This window comes from Musa acuminata, chromosome BXJ3-6 (genome assembly GCF_036884655.1).
Source record: "Musa acuminata AAA Group cultivar baxijiao chromosome BXJ3-6, Cavendish_Baxijiao_AAA, whole genome shotgun sequence".
Taxonomy (NCBI): domain Eukaryota; kingdom Viridiplantae; phylum Streptophyta; class Magnoliopsida; order Zingiberales; family Musaceae; genus Musa; species Musa acuminata.
This window is the reverse complement of record NC_088354.1, coordinates 31,065,145-31,074,597: the sequence shown is the minus strand read 5'-3', so window position 1 is coordinate 31,074,597 and position 9,453 is coordinate 31,065,145. Positions and strand designations below refer to the sequence as shown.

Here is a 9,453-nt window from a genome sequence, read left to right as displayed (position 1 = left end):
AGAGCGTGGCCTGCTTGGAAGATGGACGACGACGACGACGACTCCTCTAGTGCTTTTGCAGAACGTAGCATTCCAACTATTGGATGTCAGTCATCTCGGCAAAACCTTACAACTCCGTTTTTTTTACTTCCTTCTTCTTCTGTATATATTATGTATGCAAAGGCAGTCTCAACAGCACAGGGCTTATCACCGAAAGCCGTGGTCAGAGACAAATCCCTTGGATTTTACTGATTACTGACGAAGCTCATAAATGGCACAGCCACAAAAGAATGTGAACCTGCAAATGGCTGTGGAATAAAACACCTGCTAAATGTGTGCGAGACACTGTCGCGGCCGGACCGCGTCTCGTCGGCTAGCCCAGCCCAGGCGTTCAGCTCGCAGCGCATCGGTGCCCCGCGTGGCCCAGCTCGACAGAGCGAGACCAGAAGAAGCGGTGTTTTAGGGATTTGTCGCCTCCATTTGCATCAGAGGATTAAACCTTGGTATTCAAAGTCTCACAGCTTTTCTTCTGTTCCGAAGAGAGATCAAAGTTCAGTTCGCCTATCCCAATGGAACACACCAGCAAAGGGAAGAGGCATTAGCAACTATTCCCAGGTCGCTGCTCATGCGCCCTCCGTATTCTGCTGCACTGTTGCAACATCACTCTCGCTCGCTCTCTCGAACGACAGCATGTCTGTATGTGGTCCTGAGCTTTCTTAATGGCCCTCCCATTGCATTATGGTATATGTAAACCAATTGATGCTCCTTCTGTCGTACGTACTTCCAACCCCTAAAATGACTCCCTTTAGGCAATATCAGGATCAGAGCAAAAAGACATCAGCGATTCAGGAAACGTGCAGTATATGCCTCCGGCTCCGAGTAATAAACGTTGCCGGGTGGTCAACTCTTAAGCGTGTCACTTTACCATATCCACATGTGCTTTTAATTCCATATGATACGGGATTAAGACGAGGAACGCTGAAATCTACACATACGTGACTAATATAAAGGTTCCCCCAAACACTTAAAAAGACATCAATAATTGGAGACATACTCAGAGGGCTTTGGCGCTTTGTCGACGCTTGTGTTTTTTCTCGTCTCAGAGGGATAGCTTGAGCGAGAGATCGGGACAAGTCGAGGAGGCCGCAGCGGAGGAGGTTGAGATGGCGTCACAAGCCTCCCTATTGACAAGCTTGGAGGAACTGCCGTCGTTGGATGCGCTGCGGCTGTTCGGCGGAAAGAAGTCGAACTCCTTGATCGTCAGCTCCCTGTCGTTGTTCAATTTAGCCTTCCACTGCGTGCAGCCACGGTTCTGCATTCCAAAGAGAAAGCACCGAATCAACAGGAAGGAGAGGAGTGGGGTGCGACCGTGACGGAGCGATGGAATCGAAGGGAGTGGGAATCACCAAATCGACGGCCATGACAGCAGCGAGATCCATGTCTAAGTAATCCGCGCCATTGGCCACATCGTCCCCTAGATCGTTGCCGAAAAGACGTTTCTTCTAATGGATCAAGTTTCATCAAAGATAAGTGGATGAGAAGCTAAAGAAAGATGGGAACCGGACGTGGTGGGGTTTGGGAAGACGGAATGAGGGGCTTACTCGGGCGCAAAACTCGCACTGAGGATTTTGGCATGAAGGGACCTCTAGAGACGGACTCCCGACCCGGAATCTGGCTTGAAGACATCGATCCCTGTGCACAGCTTGGATGGCGGAGGCAGCAGCAGCAGCAGTTCCGCCAAACGTCAAGGGTGCCTGGACGATCGAACAGTAACTTGGAAGGTAGTCGTCGGTGGGGTGGCTTCCGGAGAGGGCGATGGGAGCGCCGTATACGGCAGCCGCGGGCAGAGGGGTGAGTTGATGGTGAACGAGATTGCCGTAGCTTTTGGACCCGGGGAGGGGGTGGGGCAGGAGGAGATGGGCGTCGTCGCGGAAGGGACCGCGGTCGAGCGCGGTCAACTTGTTCCAGCGCTCCTGGAGGCGGATCCGTTCGAGCTGAGCAACACCGAGGCCCCTCTGCGGCGGGCGCTTTGGCAAGACCGCCTTGGCTCCGCAACCCTTGCGACCCTTTACGTTGCCCGTGGGGGCTTCCACTTTTGCCTCTGCGGTGGTTCCTCCTCCTCCGTCGTCGGCTTTGTGCTGGTCGGAGGGCCAGAGGAAGAAGGACGTCGCCATCGTCGACGGTCTAAACAGAGGGCGAGAGGGAACAAGGATCGGGGGAGTAGGTGGGTATATATAGGAGGACGAGAAGAGAAGGATCCAGAAAACCACAAGAGGGAGGGAGGCAACCGCGGGAACGACGGTACGGTGGATGCGCGAGGGAGCGGCCAGTCTCATAACTGAATTCTTGAGTGTGGTCCCCACTAGTAGGGCAGACACAGGGGTGGAGTATCCGAAATGATATGGAAGGCGCATAGCCGTCTCATGTACGAGGTGTAGACTGGCAGTGCCCGGGATGGTTAGAGTCGTCCGATAGGAACGTTAGAGATTCATCCATGTGTGTGCACACGGTGCTGGAACGGGCATTCACCAAGCCAGGGAGGAGGTTGTGGGGTCATGGAAGAAAGGCGGGGGCTAAGAGTTTGCGAGAGGCGATTGGACTGAACGGGACGGTCTACGGTGGATATGGTGATGACACTTCGATAAGGAGAAAGATCGAGTGGGTATTCCCGCTCTCTCTTCTGGAATTCTTTTCGTTTGGTCCCAAAGAAGTTGACGATTGGTCTGGTCCAGCTTTGCACCGTGTCATTGAGCGTTACTCCTTTAACCTGGTAACATTACTGACGGAGTCTCAGAGGGATCCCAAAACCCAACCCAACGGGACCATCAGAGAGAGAGAGAGAGAGAGATATGTATATGGCGAGCCGGGCACACGGAACCAGTACTGCGAGGCAGCAGCTGCCTCGTCCAGTACAGACCGGGCGCCAGTTGCACGGCCATGCAGAGTCTTTGGTTCGTGCGAAAAAGTCGCCGTCTACCACAAGGCGGAGCTGCAATGCCCCAAATCCATTCCCCAGCAATTCGAGGTTCAACTCATAAGTTGCTATATAATTATCACTGCGTCAAAGCCAGGTCGCACCACCACTAATCATGCTTCCTAGACCGTGATGGCGCCGAGATTCATCCGCATCTGACAACCATGTAGATCAACGAGTCATGAATTCTTCGATGTACCTCTACGGAAGAGTTTTCCACGGATTAAATCCAATGTCCACCAACACAAAATTAACTGCTGTTACCCACTCCCACAATATTGGATGTCGCGCGCACAACAAGGGTGCTCCAAGCTCTTGTTATCATTGCAGTTGGAGTCATTTAAGAGTGGTAATCAAGGAGGATTCCGAGTCAATGTGATGCTCCAATTATCTCACATCCGAGTTAATGTTTCTGAAGATAGTTCTGCACTTGCGGATAAGTTTCTTGGATCGAAAGGTTAACAAATCTTGTGTAGTATATAAGATATCGAGTTCCAGAATGCGTAGGGTTCTGCACCGATGATCCTGCTCTTGTCTTCGTATGTGATGCTGTTTCTATATGTTTGCAACTCATTTTTCATGGAGTTGAAGAAGATACAGGCCCATTCTGGGTACTAGGCCTGGGCCTAAATACCTCATTTCAGCATTGACCTCTGTATCCTATCGATTACACCGGAGGCCCTTCCAAGTAGTAGTTTTAGGCAGGACAAGTTCAGGTGTATGTGCCACTCACCTGCACTGTATGCAGCCTAGGTGTTGGGTGGAAGTGCAGCTTGAATCCTCGAGGTCGGGTTTTCACACACTTGAACTGCTATGTTGTAAGTGAGATAAAAGGGGTGGCCCATATATGGACAAAACACGTTGTCCCGATACAGCATTGCTGCAAATATCATTACCGGGAAGGTAGGATCTCGAGATGACAGCAGAGTGACATCTCCGAGCATCGACCTGAGCTAGAAGGTTGCTGTATACACGATTGGACTAATCGGTCCTAAAGGACAAGCAGCCGAGAAACACTACTGAATAGGTGAATTACCTGAGCCTTCTCATTCATCCATACTGGCAAGACATATGGATGAAACGAGCAGCTTGGAACTTTGTGTGTCACATGAGCGTACTGTATATCTAAGAGGAATATAGTTTTAGCGAGAATGAACTGACAGTTGCATCATATGGCTGCTTGCAACGAAAGAGATGTGTGTAGCATCATCTCCGAGACGCATATGTTTGTCCAAGCGAAAGCTGTCTTCACGTGTTACTCCACTTTGACATTGTCTTTTTGTTTTATTTGTTTGGGAACGGAGAAGACAGCTAGCCTGTGGTGTGTGAGGTTGGCCAACATGCCTCGTAGCCCATCGAGCCACTTCCTTGTCGTTCAATGCGGTTCTGCTCTCCTTTTCGTCTCCACATGTACCGACTGCCTTTCTCTGTTCAGGGTCCACAGCCTTTTGAGAGATATCCTTCGATGACAAGCAACCCCTGCGAAGATGCCACCGTAGGCCCATAAGGTTAACTTGAAGAAGAACGAACCTGTGTGATGAAATTTATCCACTTGCAACTTTGTAGTCTGGATGTTGCACTTACCAACATTAGACGCAAGCTTCAATGGAGCCTCCAGTCGAAGGAAGTCGTCAGGAATATCAGCAGGATTCAAATGAATCATCAGGACTGGCTACTACCTCATCTTGAATGGTAGAACTTGGACCTCCTCTAACACAAGCGGTGCGTTTACCTCTTGGAGATGCTGCATTTGCTTTGGAGTCGGATAACTTCAACGCTTCTTACTTAGTTAGCTGCTTCAGGTATTGATAAGATGCTGCATTTGTTTCGAGGTTATGTAACTTCAAACCTCTGCGATTGGTTCTGCCGATTGAGGGATTGACTGATGCATTTGGTAGCTACGGTTGGCAGGTAATGTCCAATTGGAATTAAGACATAGAAAGGACATGGTTAGTTAGGAAATTTTGAGTAGTCACAAGAAGATAGGTACGTAAGTGCAAAGGGACAGACAGGAGGAAGGCCAAGCTGGGGTTCTTCTTTTGTTTCATGCATGCCCGGTGCACCAACACCTACAGATTTGAGGGGTTTCATTGGGTTGAAAGAAGAGGAAGAAAGATGTTGTCTGGGAAATCAAACCCTCCAAGAAACAACAAACAGGATATGCATCTGAGTGGCACAGAGTAGTTAACACGAGAGCAAGAGCAATTCCCGTGTTTACTTCATCTTATATGTTCCTATGCAAGTGTATGCACACGTATGGTATAAGCAAGTAGTACTAAGACAACCATGCAAGCTTCCGAGTGCCTCGCCGCCAGAGCCCAGACACACACACACACGTTGGATCTCTGGAGTGTCTGATGCTGGCATTGCCTAAGACTAGCTGTCTTGCGAAGCACAAGATCCAGATCCGTACAGTCCTGGCGGCATGCATCCAACAGAGTGATAGTGCTGCAGAATGACAAAGCCACAAGCATCCTGATTACTCTCTTCGGTCTTAAATTGCGGTCCCGACTCCCTCAAGATCGATTGCTCGCCTCTGAAACTAGTCCTGTGCTGGTTTACTGTTTGAGCCATAAGAACGTGAACCAAAAAGGTTGCCCAAGTTAAGGCTCTCCTCAGCCACGAACCAAAGACATTCAAGCCACTTGTCTGAACATCGTGGAACAACCATGTGAAACTTAATGAGGATCTACAGTTGGAGTTTCATGAGATACAGAAGATCATCACAAGTTCATCACAACTTTAAAAAGTAACGTAACGTCGAGTTAGGTCGAGCATGGTAACATAAATGCACTGTCTGCTTCAAGGGAGATGGTGGTTTATTTGGCTGCATGGACTGGTAGATCCAGGACACAGCATCAACTAGAAGGTGCAGCTTTTCCCTCTTGCCTAAGCTTCACTGCCCACCATCATCAAGTTTCGAAGGTTCTCTTTTTAATAAGGCGTCTCCCTTAGCAGCTGCCTCATGATGGCGATGCTTACAAAGCAATTCTCTGATTAAAGTTTTTGGAGAAAAAACGATGATGAGGTCGGTTCCGATGTACACATTAATCATGCATATACCATAAGGTAAGAGTTTTTAGATTGGGAAATATCTTGCTGAGTTCAAATGAAAAAGAGTCGCAGCATTTATTAAGATCGCTATTTACTCCTAGAGTCTACTGCTAAGGTGGTCCGAGAAGTAGCGGTACTAAAGATTCCATGTCCCAACCATCCTATAACCTGCTCAGGAATCGAAGTCAATTCACTTGTGATCCGCCGAGAGTGCTTGCTCAGAACAGCATTACACGCGTAGTACATTCGGCAGTAAAAAAGAAAGAAAAATTCACGTCAGTGGGCCGGGATGATTGAGAAGAGCAACAGGCATGCCTTACCATCATTACAAAAAGGCTGGAACAGATGGAAAGCGGAGCTTGGGCTGCAGTAAGTACAAAAGCTGTGAGTGGTGCAGCGGGGCATTTAATCAGTGAAATTATGTGTTACCGAGGAGGAATTTTGTAATCTCATTGGACGTCCTTACCCCGACGGGACATGTCAGTGTCAGTAGCATCACTGTTTAGATTCTTCTTTCTCGTGTTGGCCACGTGAACTCACCTCCCATTCGTTTCGTGCAGCTCTTGATCACCCCATTGGTTGAACAGGGAATGACAACCGCAGCAAAACAACATGAGCACTTCAAGAATCGACTCCATCGCTGCAAAATGACTGACTGGTTGTAGAAACGAAGGATTAAGAAGCTACGTCGACAACTGAGAGAACATTTTCCAGTGGAATACCTTACATACATACATACATACGAACTCTCTTGCATGGCCTAAGGATTAGAAACATGCTAATGGAGCTACCTGCCTAGGCGTACTGGTTCAGGAAGTCATAATCTATAGTAGGTTCGCTCTCTCGTTCAACTCACTTTTATCCCGCCAGGCTCACCATCAACTATGATATTATCCTCCTTTCCTTTCCTTTCTTTCTTAGCCAAATATGTTGCCTTCGCCCACCTTGTTTGAATTTTTTTTTATTTTCTAATAAACAATGTTCTAAAACATCGTTTAGATGATGTACGAATAGCCCCTTACGGTCTAAGAAATTATTTTGAACTTACATCGTCGTGGATCGTGACTTCATCACAGAGCAAAGCTTCCACTTTGGTGGTTCCGTGTTGTTTGGGTCTCTTTGGTCACATGGTCGTCGAGCATGATGCGCACTTTTGAGCGCCAGCATCGTCGAAGGATATATTGGGAACTTTAATACAAGTATCCCATGCATGCATGCAATGTACGCGCGTAGGCCGTCGTGCGTTGCAACAATCCGGACCAAAGGACCATCGGACTGCGCCACTGTGGTTCCCTCCTGCCCGACACGTATCACGTTCCGTTCCTTCTTTGAGGCGAATATAAAATTTGCCTCTTCGTTTTTTTAATTTGGGCAAAAATAGGATTTATTTTAAAATTAGATATTAATTAGAATTATCCTTCTGTCAGTATCCAAACTCCGGAAAGAAAAAGTTTTTTTTTTCTTTTTTGCTTTCTCATCATTAAAATATTAAACGAATCTCTCGTTATTTGCTTTTTTATCCGTTGTGGTCGCAGGAGGCGTGGATGGCGGAGATCCGGCGCTTCTTGAGCTCGCGGACGTCCGACGAGGACCCAGCGGCAGGCTCGCTCTCGAAGCTCGAGCAGTGGTGGCCGAGGACGGTCACCGGCGTCAAGGAGCTCGACGCCATCCCCATCGTTGCCAAATCATCGCAACCGTCCGTCGCCGCTGCTTCCGCATCTCCCATGGCGCTGCTGCAATCCAACAACTTGTCCTAAACACAAAATACAACCACGGAACAAATTGCCTCTTAGGCCCTCTAATAATGTAATTATATTATTGTAAGGTACAGCAGAAATGGTAAAAGTCGATTTTTTTTGGAGGGAGGAGAGAGTACATTATTTACAAGCTCGCAGGAGGAGACGGCGGCGCGGAAGGCCGGATACTGAATTGGGAAGAGCTCGTAGGCAGCAGAGAGCAGCGCGGAGGCGGCTACCACCGAAGGTTGGAACTCCATCATCTTTATCTCTGCAGTATTTTATTAGTCACGAGATATCATCAAATTTCCCTGAAAATGGTAAATCCACGAAAAAAAATATTTTTACGGTTTATTTCAATTGCAAGGATGATCGAAGTTACCTTTTTGGGCTTTGAGGAGGATCTGAGTGGCACGGGCTCTGAGTGCTCGGAGCAGAGGGGGTTGGGCGGGAGAGAAGAAGGAGATGAAGAATCGGAGGAAGGAGAAAGGGGTGACGGATCGCATCCGCCAATCCAACGCTCCAAGCACCAGAAGCTCCATCCTCCGAATCGTTTGAGCGTCGAATATGCATCCTTCCTCTCCCTGCGAAATCCAAATGAAACAGTGAAATTGATCATTTTAGCTTGAATATGCATGCTAAAAAAGAAATCTTTTTTTTTTTCCTCCCTGCTTTGCTTGTTTTTATGGGGTACCTGAATATCCGCGAGGGCGAAGCTGGTCTTCCTCATCTTGGAGGCAAGGGAGAGGCAGGAGATGGAGAGCAGACGAACGATCCACGACGTCCCTCTCTGCAACCAGAGAGATCAGTGCTGTCAGATAAACGTATTCCTTGGTCTTCTACTATTCATTCGATCCTTGAGATTCGTACCGGGATCTTGCGTTTCGATAGGAATCGATCGACGTAGTTTATTGCGAGGTATGCGACGAGGGGATCCAGACCGTAGTCGAACTGCGCCTGCCCACGGAGATAAACACCACAGTGGAACAGAGCGATGGAAAGGGATGAGAAAAAAAGATGGCTTTTTTCGCTTCGATGTCTAGCTTTACCTGGAGGATGAGAGACTCGGCGTTTCGCCGGGCATGGAGATCGATGGTTCCAACGGTGGAGATCATGTGGTCGGACTCGGCGGCGAAGAGGTCCGAGATGGAGTCCCGGCGCTGCTGCTCGTCTTCGCCGCTCGTCAGCGGGTTCTCGAGATCGAACTCCATACCTACCCTTCGACTAGTATTTTCTGCCGTGTGTCCTATCGGTCGCAGGGGGAGAAAGGAAAGCTAAAGGTGGAATTTTTAGCGTGAGCAGAGGCGAGAAGAAGCCATTGGCGATTTAAATATAAGAGATTCACGAGACAGAGGGGGATGGCGGTGGCGTGTGCTTTATAGGTGAAAAGACGGTAAAGAGGGAAAGAGAAAGAGAAAGAGAAAGCGAGAGGGAGCCTTCCGCTTCACTCTTCTTCAAATACCAAGTTCCTCTGTTATAGTTTTGTTATCAGAACTATTATTATTACTGTTGTTGTTTTACTCGTCTGGTGTCGTGGGGAAGAGAGTCAGGGCACGTAAAAGGTCGAGAAGAGTTAAGGAAGAGAGAAGCAGAAACGAAGCGATACGAGAGAGAGGGGGGAGAGAACAGCGGGAGTTGGCATCACGTAGGGAAGAGGGGACAATGAGAGATGTCGGACAAGGGCCCAGATGTCACTGTCGCATGGTGGGG

General features: G+C 48.5%; 2 protein-coding genes across 2 annotated transcripts; both read right to left on the bottom strand.

Moving 5' to 3' along the window:
• Nucleotides 1-948: 948 nt before the first annotated feature.
• Nucleotides 949-2,339, bottom strand: LOC103988986 (uncharacterized). Its single transcript, XM_009407689.3, has 3 exons — nucleotides 1,581-2,339; nucleotides 1,386-1,481; nucleotides 949-1,291 (listed from the first exon to the last, which is right to left on the bottom strand). The coding sequence occupies exons 1-3, from the start codon at nucleotides 2,313-2,315 to the stop codon at nucleotides 1,079-1,081; spliced, it is 1,044 nt and encodes a 347-aa protein (XP_009405964.3). The 5' UTR covers nucleotides 2,316-2,339; the 3' UTR covers nucleotides 949-1,078.
• Nucleotides 2,340-7,447: 5,108 nt separating this feature from the next.
• Nucleotides 7,448-9,081, bottom strand: LOC135639527 (cyclin-D6-1-like). Its single transcript, XM_065153306.1, has 6 exons — nucleotides 8,793-9,081; nucleotides 8,614-8,700; nucleotides 8,438-8,533; nucleotides 8,126-8,327; nucleotides 7,884-8,014; nucleotides 7,448-7,760 (listed from the first exon to the last, which is right to left on the bottom strand). The coding sequence occupies exons 1-6, from the start codon at nucleotides 8,952-8,954 to the stop codon at nucleotides 7,524-7,526; spliced, it is 915 nt and encodes a 304-aa protein (XP_065009378.1). The 5' UTR covers nucleotides 8,955-9,081; the 3' UTR covers nucleotides 7,448-7,523.
• Nucleotides 9,082-9,453: the final 372 nt, after the last annotated feature.

What these genes read in the sequence shown, in the direction of transcription:
- LOC103988986 (XM_009407689.3), bottom strand. Translation starts at nt 2,315, where the DNA reads ATGAGACTGGCCGCTCCCTCGCGCATCCACCGTACCGTCGTTCCCGCG. An exon ending in AGTGCGAGTTTTGCGCCCGA is followed by an intron (nt 1,482 to 1,580) that starts GTAAGCCCCTCA and finishes TTGATCCATTAG; the next exon opens with AAGAAACGTCTTTTCGGCAA. An exon ending in CTGTCATGGCCGTCGATTTG is followed by an intron (nt 1,292 to 1,385) that starts GTGATTCCCACT and finishes TTTGGAATGCAG; the next exon opens with AACCGTGGCTGCACGCAGTG.
- LOC135639527 (XM_065153306.1), bottom strand. Translation starts at nt 8,954, where the DNA reads ATGGAGTTCGATCTCGAGAACCCGCTGACGAGCGGCGAAGACGAGCAG. An exon ending in TATCGAAACGCAAGATCCCG is followed by an intron (nt 8,534 to 8,613) that starts GTACGAATCTCA and finishes CTCTGGTTGCAG; the next exon opens with AGAGGGACGTCGTGGATCGT. An exon ending in CCTGCGAGCTTGTAAATAAT is followed by an intron (nt 7,761 to 7,883) that starts GTACTCTCTCCT and finishes TTTTGTGTTTAG; the next exon opens with GACAAGTTGTTGGATTGCAG.